Below are 20,837 nucleotides of genomic sequence, written 5' to 3'. Positions count from 1 at the left end.
CCAGAACCTGGCTATAATATTCCTAGGAGTTTTCTTTTGGGATCTTTTTCAGGAGGTGATTGGTGGATTCTTTTACCCTCTATTTTGCCCTCTGGTTCTAAAACATCAGGGCAGTTTTCTTTGAAAATTTCCTGGAAGATGATTTCTAGGTTCTTTCTTTGATCATGGCTTTCAGGTAGTCCAATAATTTTTAAATTATCTCTCTTGGATCTATTTTCCAGGTCAGTGGTTTTTCCCATAAGATATTTCACATTGCCTTCTATTCTTTCATTTGTTTGGATCTGTTTAACAGCATCTTGATTTCTCATAAAGTCATTAACTTCCATTTGCTCCAATCTAATTCTGAAGCAATGATTCTCCTCAGTGAGCTTTTGAGATTCTTTTTCCATCTGGAAAATTCGACTTTTTAAGGCATTCTTCTCCTCATTGCCTTTTTGAGCCTCTTTTGCCATTTGAGTTAGTCTGTTTTTTAAAGGTGTTATTTTCCTCAGTCAGGCTGTTGACTCTCATTTCGTAATTTTCTTGCATTGTTCTCATTTCTCTTCCCAATTTTTCCTCCACTTCTCTTATCTGCTTCTTAAGGTCCTCTATGGCCTGTAACCAGCTTGTATTTTCCTTTGAAGCTTTTGGTGCGGGAGTTCTGACTTCACTGTCTTCCTCCTGTTCCATGCTTTGCTCCTTTTTGTCCCCCAAATAGGAGTCTAATGTTGGAATCTTCTGTCTGCTTTGTTTCCTTTGCCTGGCCATGTCGCCCCTCAGTCACTTGACCCCTGGACTTTTTGCCACAGTAGGACTCTGCCACCAGACAGGGGAGCTTTCGTCCCAAACGCTGGGGTTTTCTCAGCTGCAGCAGGTATTAGATGGGTGCCCTCTCTGAGGCCTCCACATGCTCTGGCAAGCTGGACATACACCCCAGGACCTCCACCCTAGACTGCAATCCAGATCCAAGCGGGTTAAAGCAAGAGGGATTACCCTTCAGACTGGTCACTTGGTCCCCCTACATTCTGCAGGCCAGGAGCTGAAGCTGCCATGTGGCGCTGGCGTCTCAGTGGCTTCTCACCCCAGGGGCAAAAGCTGAGGTACTCCCTCTTACTGGGTTTCCAAAGTGCAGACTGCACTGACCTTTCACTTTGTCCTTTGTATCTGTGTGTTGATTAATTCTGGAAATGGCCATAGCTGCTGCTGATATGGAGTCCCTTCTGCCGGCAGCTGGTCAGACCCACCCTGGTGCTAGCTAAAACCTCTGGCTCATGGCAGGCTTGGGCTCGGCTCCCAGAGCACTGAGCTGCCCGATTCCTGCCGGCCTGCCAGGCTGTCTTCAGCAGGAGGTTAGCTTCTCTGTGTCATTTTGTGGGTTCTGCAGCTCCAAAGTTTGTTCTGAGTCCCCTTTTTACATTGATTGGGGAAGGTGGAAGCCAGAGCCGCTTGGAGGTTGGGCTTCTACTCCGCCATCTTGACTCTGCCCCCCAGTTTTAAGCTTTCAAAGTTTAAAAACCGTTCTAAGACTTTTAGGATTCCCTACAGAAATTAAATATACCTGTATATAGTATTTATTTTACAAGAGAGCTTCATATACATTATCTCAATTCATCTGATCCTCCCAACAACCTTGAGAAGTAGACAGAACAAGAATCCATTTTCAAACTGAATATCAGTTTGCCCAATTGTACAGAAATAATCACAAATTTGAATTGTTGGCTTTCTTAAGTGCCAGGATCTGTAATTCTTTATGTCATCAAAGGAAAGAGATACTTCTCACCTCTAGTTCCTTAGCATCAAAGTACTGCAGGTATTGCTGGGGAAGAATTTCATTGAAGCCTTCGAAAAAAGCTTGTGTCTGTTCTTCAACACCCCGAGATAATCTCCATTCAGCTACCATTCTGAAGAAAAGAAACACAGTTCTAAAATATACAGAGAACTGAGTCAAATTTACAAGAATACAAGTTGTTCCCCAATTGATAAAAGGTCAAAGGACATGAACAATAACTTTTCAGAGGAAGAAATTAAAGATATCTATAATCATATGAAAAAATTCTCTAAATCACTATTGATTAGAGAAATGCAAATCAAAACAACTCTTAGGTACTACATGTCACTGGTCAGATTGGCTAACATGAGCAAACAGGAAAATGCTAGAGAAGATGTGGGGAAATTGGAACACTAATGCATTGTTGTGGAGTTGTGAATTGATCCAACCATTCTGGAGAACAATTTGGAACTATACCCAAAGGGCTATAAAAATGTGCATACCCTTTCATCCAGCAATACCATTTCTAGGGATGTATCCCAAAGAGATCATAAAAGTGGGAGGAGGGCCAGTATGTACAAAAATATTTGTAACAGCTCTTTTTTGTGGTAGCAAAGAACTGGAAATCAAGGGGATCCCCATCAATTGGGGAATGGCTAAACAAGTTGTGATATATCAATGTAATGGAATACTATTGTTCTATAAGAAATGAGGAGCAGATGAACTTCATAATAATCTGGAGATTGTAGGATATCTTTTTTCTTTGGGTGGAGGAAAGAAAGACCAATTTTATTTTTAAACTAAAATCTTTTTCAATTAACAAAAATACACCTTCTCTCACTCCTACCCTCCCCTGCCCTCCAATAAAAAAAGAAAAGAACACAACCCTGTAACAAATACATAGAGTCAAACACAACAAATTACTACATAAGTTATATACAAAACAATTTAACATCTTAAACCAGCACTCTAAGTTGCATGTTTCATTAAACATCCATGCATCCTCCAGAATTGTGCTTGGTTGCTGTTAAAGATTATACAAGGCCTTCAAAATTGATTGTCTTTACAATATTGATGTTTTTGTGTAGATAGTTCTTAGGGTTTTGCTCACTCTACTCTGCATCAGTGCAAAAAAAAAGTCTCTGTTTCTCTAAAACTGTCTCCATCACTTCTTACAGAACAATTTTTATAAGTTAACAGGCAAAAGCTAAGAGGCCATCACTTTAGCATTATATGAAACTTACTTGAAAGTATATATGTGAATCATAATCATAAAATGGTTAATTCTGATTACATAAAATTAATGTGTTTTCCTCCCACAAACAAAACTAATACAATTAAATTTTGTAGAGAATAGCTGGAGTAGATCTTTGTAACAAGTTTGTCTGCTAAGGGTCTCATTTCTAAAATTTATAAAAAATGTTGAACAAAAGCCATTCTCTAATAGACAAATGGTTAAATGATATGAACAAAGTAATTTTCCAATGAAGAAATTCAAGCCATCACCAACCACATAAATAAATGCACTAAATCACTAACAACAGAGAAATGAAAATTAAAACAATGTTGAGGTTCTACCTAGCATTCATCAGTTTGACAAAGATGACAAAAAAAAGAAAATAACAATGCTGAAGGGACTGTGGGAAAATAGGCACAATAATAAATCATTGGAGCTATAAATTAAGCAGTCCAGAAAGCAATCTGAAACTATTGTTTAACAACAAGAAGTTATTAAATTTTTTTGACTGAGAAATACCACTACTTGGCATATGAGACTCCCTACCTTCTCAGATAAAAGATCAAATGAAAGAAGAAAAGGACCCATATATACAAAAATATTTAGAGACAATCTTTCTTCAGCAACAAAGATGTAGAAATAAAGGGGATGCCCATTAATTGGGAAATGGCTGAATAAATTATAGTATAATAATGTAATAGAAAACTATTGTGCTGTAAAATGATGAAAAAGATGGTTCCAGAAAAACATTCTGATGAATACTGGAGAGCAGAAACAGGAGAAAACTCTATTTGTTACAATAGTTTTGCTTTTGTTTTTGTTTTTCCTTTTAAATTCAGAGGGTTGGGAAACAGAAAATAAACGCCTATTTACTGAAAAAAATTAAATTAAATTTAAAAATAATACCTATGTATAGTTAACAAGAAAGCCCTTGCTCAAAAATCAAACCAAAAACTCTTCAGTTTTAATAATTAAGACTTTGAAATATCAAAGTCTACCTAAATTACAATTTTAATATATGTCTTAAAATTGTTAGATTTAGGTAGACTGAGCAGACATATTAAAAATCTTTTCCAACATTAAGTTTGATAATCTGTGGTAACCTAACCTGGTCCCTCTTATGAATATTTTAAAAATAATCAGTCATCAGTCCTTTAAAATTAAGATTGTGTGTTCACTTTTTAGTCAACTTGCTGAAGACCCAGGAAAGGAGCCAAGATGATAAGAACAATATAAAGAGTACACTTTCTCTCACCTAATATATTCTTCTTTATTTTCTTCTGTTACTAGAATATTGCTGCCATTGGGCTTCAGTTCATGACTCTTAATTTCACCGAGAATTTCTTTATCAACTGAGAAGTACATCTCTAAACCACATTCTTCGATATTGTTTTCTCTGTTAAAAAATTAGTATAACATAGAACCCATTATTTATTCCCTGAACAATTCAATTATGTTTTCGAGCAACTGCATTTCTTACTATGAAATGATAATTAGATCAAATTAACAAAGCAAAAGAATAAAAGAATTAGGAAATTATGTTCTTTAGTCATTACACCTTTGTCCAAATCTACAAGTCCTAAGTTACATTTCTGTCAAATTTATTGTAACGTACAATGAAAGAAAGAGAAGGTTAGTGTAGAGTACATTTAATTCCAAAAATAAATTATACTCCATTATACTCCAATGATCATTGGTGGGAATTAGGAAATGAAAAATTAAGGCAACTGTGCTAAAATTCCACAAAGTAAACTAATCAGAAACTTACTTAACCCAGATGAGAGAATTGTAAAATTCTGGATCAATAGATTCTAAGTCCTTGAGTCCAACTGGTTTATTCAAGATACGTTTATAGAATGGCAAAGAAAAGCCTGTATCTATGAATTTTCCATGGAATAATGCCTGAAGAATAAGAAAAATAAAAGATTTAATTCACAGAATTCTTATAATATGAATTCAGCATTCAAAATGTTTAAAAGCAACCACAATAATGTCACATAAGCTGATATACAGTGACTTGATGGATCAAACTTGTTTTACTCTAGCACCAATGGTCAAAGTACAGAGAAGCCAACTCAGAAAAATTTAACAAGAGCTATCCATAAGTGAAGTAGACTGCCATAACAATAACTAGTCATACCAATCTAATGAAATAAGTAGTTACATCTTATTTATAGTTTACAAATGAATAAACTGAGGCTCAGAGAAGTTGAATAACTTATCTTGGTCACATAGGTAATTAAGTGTCACAGATGGGCCTCAAACCCAGTCTTGTGACTCCATTCTGCTGTTTTATCCACTTTACCAGCCTTGCGTGCCTTCTTACTGGCAGTTTTTAAGCAGAGTATAGACAACCATTTGTTAAGGATGGTAGAACTGCAGAGAAGGTCCATGCTCTAGTTTTGGGTTTGAATATATAAACTCAGACATCCTTTTCAATTCAAAGATTTTGTGAAGAACTACAAAATTTAGGAAAATAAGCTTTTAAGCCTTATGTTAGGAGTATATAGTAATAATTTTACTGCTTTCTGGGAAATGTTCAAGTAAGAGAGTTAGCAAACATGCCTTGTAGATACACCATGCTTCCAACTTGCACTTACCATGGCAATAAACCTGCCAATAAAACGGAAGTATTTCAGATGATCTGGATTGATGTAAGAAGCTGGGTTTATCTGCAAGCAGTAATTATCCTTCCCTGCATATTCAAACAGGCAATACATTGGGTTCAGCACTTCATGTGATAAAAGAAAGAACCATTCTCTGAAATTAAAAGAAAACTTATGGTAAAAACCTTGAAAATAGCCCATTTACAAATCAAAGTACAGTCCTATAACAAACTGCTCAGTTGTTAGCATTCTCCATCCCATGCCTCCAACAAATGTTGACTTTGCAGGTTTTCAATGAGATTTCAATTATTTATGTGTGCATGTGAATGGAGACACAGCCAAGCTTTTACCACCTTATTACTCCATATATAAACTCAGAAGTTTCAAAAAAATATTTAAAGCTCTCACATGGTTGAAGTGTGTCCTGTGTGATCTCACCTTATGCCATTCAATAATAGTGGAATACGAATTCACCCTCCTCCTGTACCAACCTACTTTCTTTAACTCTTCATACTCATCCTTAAAGGCTGCACTCAATCAGCACCTCTTCCATGACCCGAACAATCCTCTCTGGGATCACTTCTTCCTCTGTACTTTCACAACATTTTGTTTATACATTTCTCCTTATGCAATTATATAACTGTACTTTGTATTATTACTTGCTCCGTGTCCATTTTATCTACCAGATGGCTCCTCAAAGGCAGTGACCTACATCTTATTTATTGCTGCATCTCTCTAGCACCCAATAATAATGCTCCATACACAGAAAGCACTTAATAAATGCTTGATGAATAACAACAAATGACTGTGGACAGGCATATGAGTCTTATTAGCCTTAAACTCAGTCATGGTCTCCTGATAAGATTCCTGGCGATTTACAGATTCTTATTCTGGGTTTCTCTAAGATAAGTCTGACATTACTAACCTAGAGAAGTATTGAAATGGTTACTATGGAACCCCAAGTTCAAAGAGCAGTAAGAAGGCCAGCTTAGTAAGGAAACAGCATATGTGAAGAGGAGTAGGTAAATCTAGAAACACAGCTGAGGGCCAGAATTTACAGGGCTTTCAATGATGCCAAGGAGTGTGCATTTTATTCAAGAAGCAAGAGGGAGTGACTACAGATTTTTGAGCAGATAAGCAAGAGGGTCAAGCCTATAATTCAGAAGACTGGAGGTAAGAACACCATTTAGAAAGTGGAACTACATCAGGGTGGCATCCATGAGAAAAGAGAGAAGATGAAGAATGTTAGAAATGATGTAGAGGTAGAATTAACAAAGTTTGGCAAACAACTAGATGTGAAAGGGGAAGAAAAGTGAAGAATCAAGGATAATTTTGAGGCTGAAAATCTGGGTGAATGGGAGTGGCACCTTTCAGAGAAATAGGAAATTTTATGGAGGTGGGTTTGGAAGTGAAGACAATTAGTAACATTTTGGACATGTGAGTATGACATGCCTAAAAGAAGGTAGCTGCTGCTATTATTCCATTTACAGTTGAAGAAACTGAAGCAAATGGAGGTTAAATGACTTGCCCAAGGACACACAAGCTACTAAGTGTCTAAGTGTCTTGAACTCAGTTGTCCCTGACCTCAGGCCTAGTGTTCTATTCACTGATGCCACCTAGCTGCCTAGACAGGCAGGGAATGAACCAGGAAAGAGCAATGACACAAAAGCTGCAGAAGAGACTAAGGAGGATGTAGACTTTTTGAGAAAAGGTCACATGATTTAACAGTAGAGCAAAAGTAACATCAAGAAAGCAGTTTTCAGTTGAGTTTAGAATGAAACAGGTAGTTTTTTATCTAAAACTTCCTATATACTTTTGATCAGATGCTAATAAAGAGAGCAGGAAATTCAAATTGAGATTTCTTATTTCTTATTTCTCAATTTTCCCATTTCAAAGATGGGAGGAATATCCTAACATAAAAAATATTATTTCTGTGGTAGAAAAGGAACTAAATTCTAAGTAACCAGATTATCACTACCTTGCCACACCTCCATAATCTAAACCTTCTTCTCCTGGAAAAATCACCCATAAACGTCTTCGAAGATCCTGGGGATTGAAACTCATTATCTAAAGAAAAAAAGAACAACTTGTTATTAAAAGTCTCTTGAAAAGCATTGTGTAAATATCATTTTTAGGAAGTATATCTTCCTTCTAAATCCTAATGAATTTAAGGACAGATAAGAGTATTATTTATATGTGTGTACACACACACACATACACACACACACTACTCTCTCTCTCTATGAGTACATAAATTTGCTTTTTCATGCATATACTAGAGTTTAATGTGGCTAGCTGGTTTACTTGATCAGAACATGATGCCAGTTTAACCAAGATCATGGGCTCAATTCCTTACAAGAAGCAGTGAAAGATAATCAGTTCCATAGCCACTCCTGAAAATAGATTATTTTACATGTGTACTCATAGTCCCCGGATATAGAGGCTTACTCTATCAGAATTACAAAAATAACCTTGATGACACATCTTATATAGGATCAATAATTCTTTGAACACGAAGTATAACACATCATTATCATGTCACAATGGGCACAGTATCAACCTCTGTACCTTAGTTTTTACATCTATAAAAAGTGGATTACTACTTCCTGCTTCAAATTTGATTTGTAAAGTACTAAAAATTCTTAAATGTAAATCAAATATTTTTTCTTATAAAAAGGTATATCAAGAGTTGAGATTGTTGGCTAATGTGTCTACAGCTTAAGTACTAAAAATATAATTTTAAAAATCAGAGTAGATTTCTAAAAAAAAAACAAAAAACCAAACCGATCTATTTCCAGAACATCTGATTGGTCAGAGGAAAAAATAATTTTCAAATACACATCCACATAAAAATCAAATAAGAAAACTAAGTGTTAAGAACAATCAGAAAGGCTATGAGTTTAAGATAAAATAAGTACTAAATGCAATTTCAGGAAAGGGTCAATTGGAAAAGGCAATAAAAATATGAAAGAAATATTAAGTATTAAAAAGACAGTAAGTCACAGTATTCCTCACTAACATAGCTAATATCTTTAAGAAACTCACAAATATGCTCTCCTCATAGTTTCTTTTATCAGGTAGATATAATATAGTAATAAAATAAAACTTACTTCATCCAGGTCATCATTTAACCTGCTACCAAAGAGTTTTGATGCTAATTTTCAAGCCAAATTTGTCACCTTTGCATTCTTAATGAATGATAATTTGATAATGATTATTAGTTCCTCTCTAAGATTTTCTAACAACTATATAGCAATATTATTATTTTCTTTCTGTCCTCTGTTGCTTCTACTGATCTTCAAAGTTTCCAAGAAACATTAACTACAAATAAGCTAGTCAACAGAAGCTGATTATCCAGATGACAAGAAGCATAAATTTAAGCAGAAAATAGATATAGGGAAAAATGAAATATTGCTGTGCCTAACAATGAGTTCACCGGATTTAAGGAAAATATCTTGATCCCAAGGTTCATCATAAAATTGGAAGACTTAGGATAAGCAGCTGCCTTCACTGAGGTCACTTCAATGACAAGTCGGTAAATCATAATTCTAACTGCAGAGGGAAAGAGCTGTTCCTAGGCATGAATCCTGTCTCCAGGCATTTGACGACGCACCGCGATACCTGCTGAAATGAATCTTCAAACAAAGTTTTTCTTGTCACTGTAATCTTGATGTGCTGTGGCATAGATAATTGCTGAAATAGAAGTGATTCAAGTAAAACATTAAAGTCAATTATCAAATAATGAAGGTGAAATTTACATTTAACACTGTATGAATAAAAAAGTGATTACTGTGTGAATTTGAATTTATCTTTTTTACATCTAGGTATGTATTTAAGAATATCAACGAGCACATGTGCAAGAAGAATAAGCAAGTAAAACTCAAAAAGTTACAAGTGCTTTTGCAATAATTTATTGCCTAATTTTGTGGTCTAGATAATTTATATTTCTAATAGTTAACTTTTTCTTTGACTAATTCTCCTTAAAGTCATAAGAATCTAAATGATTACTAATCTAAAGTAGTGGCTTATCATAGTAAAATGTTAATTATTAAATTTATCTTAGTAAAAAAATAAACACCAAATTTGATTTTAAAAAATCACCCAGTGGCGGCTAGGTGGCACAGTGAATAGACCACTGGCCCTGGAGTCAGGAGGTCCTGAGTTCAAATCTGGCTTCAGATACTTACACACACACAAACTAGCTGTGTGACCTTAGGCAAGTCACTTAACCCGAACTGCCCTCCCCCCAAAAAAAATCACTCAACACTAATCCATTTAAGACAATAACTTTAGTTAAGGAATTTAGTTTAGACAAAAGGTAACTGATCAATTTAATTACATGTAAAAATGGACCTACAAAGTCATTGTAAGTAAGCACATTATTGTCCTGATAATCAGTCACATCCTGTTCACTTCTGGAAAACTATAAATAATCAACTATCAGACAGTTTTGGACCAAAGGCCTGAGAAAATGTACCTGATCATCATTAATGGCTTCAGACTTTTCTGTAAATGTGTAAAGTCATGCAATCTCCCAAACCTAATCAGACCAAATTCTCTACCAACAGATCAGAGAAAGAGTTTCTATAATCACATGAGGAAATACTTTGCAGATCTATATAGAGTAGGAAGAAAAAAATCAGCCCACAAGGATCTCTTCTCCTCTTTAATTAATTTTGCAGTTATCTGTTCTGCATAAGTACATTGTGCAGAATGCACATTTATCACTATTCTCTAATAAAAATATTACTACTCTATATATAACAAATTGCTGAAATGTTCTAAGTGAGCACTTACATAATAAAAACATATTAGCTATTAACACTAATTGTAACATGCTAATTTGTGCAGTATTCAATTTATTATATAAATATAATATTGTTGAATATAATACTGTCTTGTCCACTATTAACTGCATATTTTCTCTCTCCAGCAAGATTATAAGTTCCATGATAGGTGGTAGTTATATCCAATTTCTTTTGTACCCAATAACATTAAGCACAAACATATTATTAGAACTACATAAATACCTATTGACAGGCTGATACTGTAGGAAAGTTAACTTTGTAATTAGAAGAGAATAGCATGTTCACTTTGGGTACTAGATTTCTTTAGGCTCCTGACAATCACTGACATGTTGATAAATCTTGAGCTCTAAACAAATAATGGCAAATATGAAAAGGGCTGGTAAAAAAAAATACTTTATAGGCTTTAAAATGCTAGTGATGATGATGGTGAATGTTTCTGAAGATTTGGGGGAACGGATTTTCAAAAGGCTGACCTGTTAATGTGAAAAGATGCTTACATACCCATTCACTCATATACTATCTCAGGTAGCATTTTTCTTTTTAAAAAAAGGATGAATAAGGGTATCAAATAAATCAAGAGGAAGGGAAAATACTCTATTTTCTTTTTTTTTCATTTTTCAAATGATTTATTAACTTCTGATTTACATCATTCATTTCTGCCAGATTTTGAGTTACAAATTTTCTCCCCGTTTTTCTCCTATCCACCGCCCCAAAATAGCAGTCCCACAGGATATCCCCTCCTGCAATCTGCTCTCTCATATTTTCTCCCATACCCCTTTCGATTTTTCCAGTAGGGCATGGTGGATCTCTATGCCCCAGTGTCTGTATATCTTATTTCCCAATTACATGCAAAATAGTATGTGTGTGTATATATATATTTGAATATTTGATTTTAAAACTTTGAATTCCAGATTCATTCCCTTCCTCCCTTGTCACCCACCCTTACTGGGAAGATAAGCAGTTCAGTATAGGTTGTACATGTGTGGCTAATGCAAAAGAATAACATAGTAGATATATTGTAAAAGACTGACTATATTTCCCTCCCTCCTATCCCACCTCTCACTTGTTCTATTCTCTACTTTGATCCCATCCCTTTTCAAAAGTGGGTGCTTCCAACTTCCCTCTTCCCCAGCCTGACCTCCCTTCCATCATCCCCCTTCCCCTACTCTCCTGGAGGGTACGAAACCTTATTTAGTGTGGAAAATACTCTATTTTCTTTCTTTCTTTCTTTTTTTTTGCCGTTTGGAGGGCAATTGGGATTAAGTAACTTGCCCAAGTTTACACAGCTAGTTTTTTTGTGTGGGTGTTAAGTGTCTGAGGCCAGAACCAAACTCAGGTCCTCCTGACTCCGTGGCTGGCGCTTTTTACTCACTACACCACCTAGCCACCCCATCAATATTCTATTTTCTAAAAAAACAAACAAACAAAACCCCTTATTTTCCCATCTTCTTACTGCCTATTTATAAGTAGCTTAAAAACAGCTATACAGGAACATCTTATGATACTGACCTGACACCAGAAACGGAAATAGTGAACTTTTGCTTTGAAGTCCCTAACATAGGCTATTTGGGGTCCATTGTCTCTGGGAACAGAAAGAAAAGTAATTGAGAACATATCACTCCTGTCATTGGTATGCTTGTTTATTCTGACATAACTGAAACAAATCTTATTTAGTAGCTGCAAAAATAACTGAAGTATACAGCTTAGTGGCTAGCTACGTGAGCTAGTGTTCAAACTGGACATATCAGAAAAGAAAATCACAAATACCATCCCATGTGAAATTTAATTCCATCTCTAACCCATCTTTCTCCATAAGAGCTTTTGTGACAATTCCAAAAGCTTAGTTACATCCTAAAACATGAACGCTTTTTGGCGTGCAATAGGTAAAGAAAGTAATGAATAAACTAAACATCAAAAGATACCAGAAAAGAGTAGAAATCAGAGAATCTGGATTCATCCATTGAGTAGTAATATGATAGTGATTTCTATAGCTCAAAAATATACAATGCTTTGTTTGGCAGATGATGGCCAGTAAGTAAAGACTTCAGGATACAGTGTCCAGTAAAAGAGGATAAAAATGCTAAATACTTAGTAGAAAGAGAAATGCTGGGATGTAGTTTACCTAGGAAATTAAACTCCCATCCCTGTGCGTCAGGGATTGTGAAACAAAAAATAAATGAGCAAAACTTTTTTTATACTGCAACATGCAATTCAAAGAGCTTAATGTTAATTTGAAAGTTTTAGAATGCTTACAGGGCAGATTTTCCAGTTCGGGGATCTATATATGTTGTTGTTCTTCTATTATGATCCACAAAATATGGTACGCCATCCACTGTAAATCTCATTTCCCAGCCTTCTGGTAAAGGCTTCTCATTTAACTGACTGAAAAACATGAAAATACAAAACCAGTTAGACAATACTAACACTGTATGGTTGCCAAGTTCAGAAACTAGAAACAAGGACAAATATGAGAAAAAACCTTCTAGAATGCTGCCTCTAAGTTGTAGCACTTCTATCACTGGCTTCATTTATGTTCTATGGAAGTTCCTCTGGTAATACCAACAAATTTATCCAATGAATTTAAGCATGTGAACTTTTACAAGCATAGTATGTAATAAATATGGAATTACTTAACACTTTCTAGTAATGCTTATTGTTTTGCCTTTAGGCAAAAAAGAGCATTTTACTAATGTTGTTAATGTCACAGGAGTGACTTTTCAGGGGCTAATACAATTTTCTCTATTGTACTGCACATATTTTATTACTAACTAGAATTTTACTATCTCAAAGCTGAAAGAAAACTTAAGGTCATCTAATCCAATCCCACCTAAAACAGTATAGTCCTCTTATGTACCACTAATAAGAAGTCACCCAACTTCTCCTTGAAAACTTCTAGTGACAAGGGACTCATGATGCACATAAGGCAACATAGTCCATTTTTTGTTTTGTTTTTTTTTGGAGGGGGGGGAGGGTGGAACAATTGGGGTTAAGTGACTTGCCCAAGGTCACATGGCTAGTAAGTGCCAAGTATCTCAGGTCAGATTTGAACTCGGGTCCTTCTGACTCCAGGGCTGGTGCTCTATTCACATTGCCATCTAGCCGCCCCCATAGTCCATTTTTGGACAGCTCTGATCATGACCGAAGTGCTTCCATTTATAGAGCTGAAATATACTTTTCTATAACTTTTTCACAATTTATGTCCTCTTGGGTCAAGCAAAATAAAACTATTACAATAATTACTATTTCACATGACACATTTCCTTCCCCCTGCCCCTTGAAAATTTTCTAGTTAGACATCCTCAATTCCTTTCATATATTGTTTAGCTTTAGACATCTCTTGCATCAAACCTTCTCTTTGAGTTAGGGCTGGGTTAAAGAGTAAGGATATATATAAATGCAAATTAATTACTCTTACTGGAAACACGAATCCAAATGTCAAATCAATCAACAAGTATTTATTATGCTCCATTATGTACTGTGTTAAATGCTGGGGATATACAAAGAAAAGTAAAAGAGTCCCTGCTGTCAAGGAGTTCACAGCTTAATGGGGGAAATCAACATGAAAACAACTATGTACAAACATATTGGATAAGTTGGAAATAATCAAGAGAGGAAACACACTAGCATTAAAAGGGGGCTAGAAAAGGTTTATTATATAAAGTAGGATTTTACTTGGAAAAATTAAGAAAGACTGCACCTAGATCAGGGGTTCTTAAGTCTATGAAAACTACTTTTCTTACTTTTATGATAATTGTATTTCAATACAATTGATTTCTTTTGTAATCTAAGGATTTAATACATTTAAAAACTACATTCTGGGAAGGGGTCCATAGGTTTCATTAGGTTGCCAAATGTTCCATGACACAAGTTAGGAACCCCTGCCCTAGACTACAGAATTCTATAAGAAAAGGGGATATTTAAAACATCTCTTTGTATCTCAAGCAGGTTATCTGGTGAGAAGTATCATGTACCCTTCTCTTTATTCTACCTTTCTCTGACATCATCCTCTTCTATCTCCTCCTTTACTTCAGTCTCTAACAAGGAGGTGGGTTCATCTCCTCATCAAGGCCAACCCTTCCCTTTCCATGTACCCTTGATCCCATCCTTTTCTATCTTCTCCAACAAACTGCCCCCACTATAATTACCAAACTCTTTAATTTTTAACCTCTATCTACTGAATCTTTCCCTACTGCCCACAAATATGTTCAAGTCTCTGCTATCTCCCACTCACTGTCATCCTATATCTTTCCTTCCTTTCTCACCTAAAATCCTTGAAAGAGTCTGATATACTTGGTGCCTCCACATCTTTTCACTCTTCTGAGTACTCTGATATCTGACTTTCAACCTCCATTTTATCATAGCATTCTTTTTTTTTTTTTTACTACGATTATGTGCTTTTTTACAGGAGGGTTTTTTTTTTAGGGGGAAAAGGATCTCTTGATTTTTAATTGGGGGGGCAGGTCTGAGGAGGAAGAAAGGGGGAGTCATTGATACTTATCCCACTCCTGTACTAAAGAGGCCATTGAACCTTAAAAAAAAATAAAGACTAGATCTCCCTTTTTGTGCTGAGTCTGTAAGCACAGGGGCTACATATGCATCTGATCACACTCTGGTTGGCACAAGAGTTTTGATGTATTCCATTTTCAGCTTAGGTCAGTTCACTCTACTTGGATGACCTTAGGGTATTTAAAAGCAGAACTGGTGACAAGGAAAAAGATGCACAAAAATTCACTTAAGAAAAGAACTCCTTAAAAATTGAACTGACCAAATAGAAAAAAAGGACAAAACTCACTGAAGAAAATAATTCCTTAAAAGTTACAATTGGGAAAGTGGAAGCTAATGACTCCACAAGACATCAAGAAATAATAAAATAAAATCAAAAGAATGAAAAAAAAAATAAAATGCAAACAATTCTCATTAGAAAAAAAACAACTGACAGGGAAAATAGTTCAAGGAGAGATAACTTAAAATTACTGGACTACCTGAAAGCCATAATCAAGGAGGAAATATTACCAGCAGCTAGACAGAAACAATTCAAATATCATGGAGTCACAGTCAGGACATGATTTAGTAGTTTCTACGTTAAAGGATCAGGGATTTTAGAATATGATATTCTGAAGGGCAAAAGAACTAAGTTTACAACCAAAAATCACTTGCCCAACAAAACTGAGTATAATCCCTTGGGGAAAATGAAAATTTAATGATATAGAGGACTTTTTAAGTATTTCTGATGAAAAGACTAGGGCTGAATAGAAGATGTGACTTTCACTTATAAGACTCAAGAGTAGCATAAAAAGACAAACAGGAAAGAGAAATCATAAAGAATTCAATAAGGTTAAACTGTCTAAATTCTTACATGGAAATATATTTTTAAGTCCTAAGAACTTTCTCATTAAGGCAGAGGACAAGGATATGATGTAGCAGCAAGCACCCTAGTATACCCAGGATGGCTACTAGCACAGGTTCTTTGATCTGCTTTTCTACAGGAAAGCAACTCAAAAAGGGTTAACAATCTTACTTTAATCAAATAAACATTTATCATTTACCTAGTTCAGAGGAAAAAGTCAGCACCCTGAACTTCAGAGAACACAAACAGAAGTTACAAGCAGACAAAAATACAGACAGAGAAAATAACAATTCAGAAGACAGGGCTTCTAGCTGTCTGACCATTACAACCATACCTAGTTAAGTCACCAGAGAGAGAAGCACCAACATTTGGGTTTTCAAAGGGGGAGGTTGGGGGTGAATCGCTGCCCAGAGTGAGTCATATCTGGGTCAAATCACACAACTCTTCCCATAAGTGGGCCCCAAAGCAAATAGCCTCCCGATTTGACTACAAAGTAACAAAAGTTGTACCTTTCTGGAAAAAAAAAAGCCTCCCTCAAAGCCAGCTTCTCCTGTGGGTTCTGCTCCACCCTTCAGCAAACTTCCCACTACAGGCTCCATGTGACTACATACAGCCTATTAGGGGGCAGAGTTTACTTTCAAAGCAGGGAAGGCCTTCAAATTCCCCCATAGGCCTATTAAGGGGCAGGGAATGTCTTCAAATTCCCATTTCCATTACTCTACCCCATATCTATCAGATTGACTAATAGGACAGAAAAGGAAAATGACAAATGTTGGAGGAGATGTGGGAAAATTGAGACATTAATGCACTTGGTGGAGTTGTGAACTGATCAACCATTCTGGAAAGCAATTTGGAACTATGCTGAAAGGCCTGTAAAACCATGCACCCCCTTTGACCCAGCAATACAACTACTAGGTCTATATCCCAAAGACATAAACAAGAAAGGACCTATATGCACAAAAATATTTATAGTAGCTGTTTTTATGGTGGCAGAGAATTTAAAATTGAAGAGATGCTCATCAACTGGGGAATGGCTGAACAAGTTATGGTATATGTTTGTGATGGAATAATATTGTACTATAAGAAATAACAAGCAGCATGTCCTCAGAAAAACCTGATAAGACCTACATGAACTAACACTAATACAAAATGAAAGAATCAGAACCAGGAGAACACTGTACGGAGTAACAGCAATATTGTATGATGATCAATTGTGAATGACTTAGCTATTCTCAGCAATACAATGATCCAAGAAGATTCCAAAGGACTCATGGTGAAAAATATCCATTTCCAGAGAAAGAACTGATAAAAGAGTCTGAATGTAGATTAAAGCATACTTTTTTTTAACCTTCTTTTTCTTGTGTTTTCCCCCCTTTTTAGTCTGTATTTTATTTTTTACATGACTAATATGGAAATATGTTTTGCATGACTCCATATGCATAACCTATATAAAACTGCTTGCATTCTCAATTAGAAAGGGAAAAAAGGGAGGGAGGAAGAGAATTTGGAACTCAAAATTTAAAAAACCGAAAAGTCAAAAATTTAAATGTAATTGGGGAAAAAAAAATATTAAATATATTTTTTTAAGAAGAAAGGTTTCTTTCTTCAAGGCTCTTATAAATACTACCTTCAAAGTGTCTTGTGTTGGAAATATGTCAATTTGAACATTTTTCTCTAAAGCAAAACAGTGATTGGATTTAGAATGATAAAGCAATAAAAACTATCTCTGGGAGATTTATACATATCTACAATATAGTATTAACATGTTTTTTTTCTCCTTTGTCAATATGTTCCCCATCCTACCTTTCCCTTAAAATTCTGTTGAGGGTACCCAATTTTCCCAGTTACTCATGTTTGAATCCCAGAATTTTTGACTATATTCTCACTCAAACTCTATCCCACAACCATATTCTATCAGTTGCCAAATTATGTTGATTCTACTTCCATACCATCTTTCACATCTGTCCCATTCTTGACCCTCGAAACCACCACCCTAAAGATTCAGGGCCTTCAATGCCTCTCACTTGTACTATTAATACCGTGTTTCCCCGATAATAAGACCTATCCCGAAAATAAGCCCTCCCCTTACTGTGTAAGATTCCTCTAAAATAAGCCCTCCCCCGAAAATAAGCCCTATTGAGATTGCTACTGTAGTGAAGGTGATCCCCTGCGCTACACGCTACATTACGGTACCCTCTGTAGGCACCGTCTCCCTCCCCTCCCCCCATGAAACGCACGCTGCGCTCCGAGCTGCATCCAATTAGAGCTGCAGCAGTGAGCACGTCATCCTGTTCTTCCCCAGTGATTTGCTTGCTGGTACATTTTTTTGTTCACATTTACCTTTTTATTAAAATTGCTGTCAATGTTCATTAAAATAAGCCCTCCCCTGAAAATAAGCCCTCTGGTGTTTTTCTGTCCAAAAAATTAATAAGACAGTGTCTTATTATCGGGGAAACATGGTAGCTCCTTAACTGCTCTTTTCACCTCCAAACATCTCCTGTTCCAAGCCATCATTGACATGGCTTCCAAAATAACCTTCACAAGGCAGAGTTCTGGCTGTGTCATCACTCTCTTTGTTCAAAAAATTTAGAAGTTATCTAGTTTATTTAAGATAAAATACAAATTCTGCAGCTTGGCACTCAGGGTTCTCAATAATCTACTCCCAATCTATCTCATTTGCTTTATTTCCTGATTCCCCTTAACATAGCCTATGTTATGGACAAGCTAAATGATGTGTTCCCTGAACTTAACATTCTAGCTACCAACTACATATATTCATACAGGCAATCAGTCTCTCCAGACTAAAATATACTCCTTTCTGCTTTTCCTTCTTTCAAAGTTCAACTCATGTTACTTACTCTATGCATCCTTCCCTACTAAATGTTCTCTCTCTCCTCAAATATTCTCAGAGAACTGAGTCTCTCCTTTGGATACAGCACTATACCCTAACCTACATTATGTTTCTCTGTGTACAAATTGTATTTCCTCTCCCCAGTAGGATTTAAGTTCTAGGAGGGCAGGGACTGTTTTCTTTTTGTCTTTGTACCTTCAGTGCCTAGTATAGTGCTCTGCACATACTAGAGACTTAACATCTGTTCAACTGAATTGCATTACACAATAAAGTTGTAATTTCTTTGTATCTAGGAAACAGATTTCAGATTGGAAACACACCTCAATAATAAAATCTTAATTTTAAAAAACTACGAAATTTACAAATGTATATTTGAATGTTTTCATTGACTACAGCTAAAGTTTTTCTTTCTCTCCCACCTGTCCACAGAAAAATGTCCCTAACAAAATGTCACCAGTATAAATAACTCAATTTAAAATGTTTCAGTGAATTTTGTCTGTAAGCCAACACTTCTTACAAAAAAAATTTAGCCACAAAGCATGCTGGGCTTGAAATATTTTGCTGTACTTCATATTACTGTCTGTTTCTTAAAAAGTCTGGGTGCTGGGCCTCCCTACCTTGTCCAGGCCAGAATCAGAGACCAATCTTACTCTGGGTGACCACGGAGCTCTGAGCTCCTTTTTTCCCAATCTGGGTTGGTCAACTTATCTCTCCTTAGGCAATGAAGTACACGGTCCTGTACCCATCCTCATCCCCACCCCGGCCCCAGTTACCCTGCCACTACTGGTGGCTCACCATACATGATGGAGGATCGAATGCAGACGTATGTTCTGCTTAGCCCACTGCAGCAATCTTCTTGGAAGTTGAAACACCAGCTATGTGCCATCAGACTTGACCTCATATTGTTAATGTAGAAATTTTGTTATGAATTCCTGTTCAAGTTGAACAATTTAGAAAACAACACTCCAAGGCTTAAGGGGACCAGCTAGTTATGATTTATATCAAGACAGCTAAGTGGTGCCATGGATAGAGAGCCCTGAATCTGTATTCAAGAAGATCTGAATTAAAATTTGACCACAGACACTGACTAGCTGTGTGAATCTGGGCAAGTCACTTAACTTGATAGATGCTAATAATAGCACCTGCCCCTCTGAACTGTTCTGAGGAGCAAGTAAGGTTATTTTAACAAAGCATTTAGCACAGTGCCTAGCAAACAGCAGGCACTTAATGAATGCTTATTTCTTCCTTATCCCCATTATGGTATATACCTTAGTTATTAGATTTTCAAAATTCTTACAGAGAAAGGATTTAAAACTTTATTCAACTGAGGCACATAAATAAAAATGAATCAGTAGTTGAAAGCTCTTACCCCTGACTTCTGGGATCTTCCCACTGTGTAATACGTGTGTTGTGATTGACAAAATATACTCTGCCATTGTTGTCTGTTCTCTTCTCTAAAATAAAACAAAAGAGACTATTTTAGAATAGCCATATATTTCCCCCTAAAATAATACACAGAAAAGGCTATAATGATTTATCTATTATGTTCACTTCTCAATATTTTCATCATAGAGGTAAATTTAATATACTTTTTGTTTCAAATGCTTATAAATATATATTACAGTTAAAACTGAGACTAGGTCAATTAAAATATATTTTTCTGAATGTAAATGTTAGAAGGTAAGATGACTTATCTAGAAATAAGTGTCCTCAGAATCTTATAATACATTGCCATAATGTAAAACAGTATCAATAGACAAATCAAAGAGGTCATGCATTTAATTGATTGGCAATTGTTATAAACTGATTACACAGGGAAAAATCAAGCTACATATATATGACATCAATATATCTATTCATCTGCACCTATTTAATTTACTACATTCAAAACAAATTATCAATATTACTGAAATGTAATCCAGGAAAAGATAAAGCAAAGGAAGAAACTATGGACCAACATCACTAAAATAGTCATCAATATCTTTGGCCCAAGTAGTGAATATCAAAGGTGACATTTAAAGCCTTATTCTGTGACTTCAGAGATGATACTCTTTATATCAATAGTACCACATTGCCTTTCAAGATTAATTCAACATTAGGAAAACTATAAATATTATAAATTATATTACTATTTAGAGTACTAAGTAGCAGAGATGGGATTTTAATCCAGAGCTTCTCATTCCAAATCTATGGCACCATTTATGCAGGATGATGCTTTAAACAAACCAAACTTTAACAAAA

The 20,837-nt window shown here is 35.6% G+C and overlaps 1 protein-coding gene across 1 annotated transcript in view; it reads right to left on the bottom strand.

Annotated features, from left to right (window-relative positions):
• ITCH (itchy E3 ubiquitin protein ligase) overlaps positions 1-20,837 on the bottom strand; it is a 165,046-nt gene that overhangs the window by 17,057 nt on the left and 127,152 nt on the right. Inside the window, exons 12-20 of the mRNA XM_069077577.1 lie at positions 19,966-20,050; positions 12,652-12,780; positions 11,908-11,980; positions 9,212-9,283; positions 7,569-7,657; positions 5,585-5,744; positions 4,753-4,886; positions 4,240-4,380; positions 1,760-1,880 (exon numbers count right to left, since the gene is read on the bottom strand). Of these exons, the coding sequence (XP_068933678.1) occupies positions 1,760-1,880; positions 4,240-4,380; positions 4,753-4,886; positions 5,585-5,744; positions 7,569-7,657; positions 9,212-9,283; positions 11,908-11,980; positions 12,652-12,780; positions 19,966-20,050 (1,004 nt within the window). The remainder of the gene's footprint in view (positions 1-1,759; positions 1,881-4,239; positions 4,381-4,752; positions 4,887-5,584; positions 5,745-7,568; positions 7,658-9,211; positions 9,284-11,907; positions 11,981-12,651; positions 12,781-19,965; positions 20,051-20,837) is intronic.

The sequence above is a fragment of the Petaurus breviceps genome, unplaced genomic scaffold (assembly GCF_028583685.1).
Source record: "Petaurus breviceps papuanus isolate PSGF00001 unplaced genomic scaffold, PetGlider_PUasm1.0 90994, whole genome shotgun sequence".
In the NCBI taxonomy this organism is placed as follows: domain Eukaryota; kingdom Metazoa; phylum Chordata; class Mammalia; order Diprotodontia; family Petauridae; genus Petaurus; species Petaurus breviceps.
The sequence above is the reverse complement of the archived record's forward strand: the minus strand, read 5'-3'. Positions and strand labels throughout refer to the sequence as shown.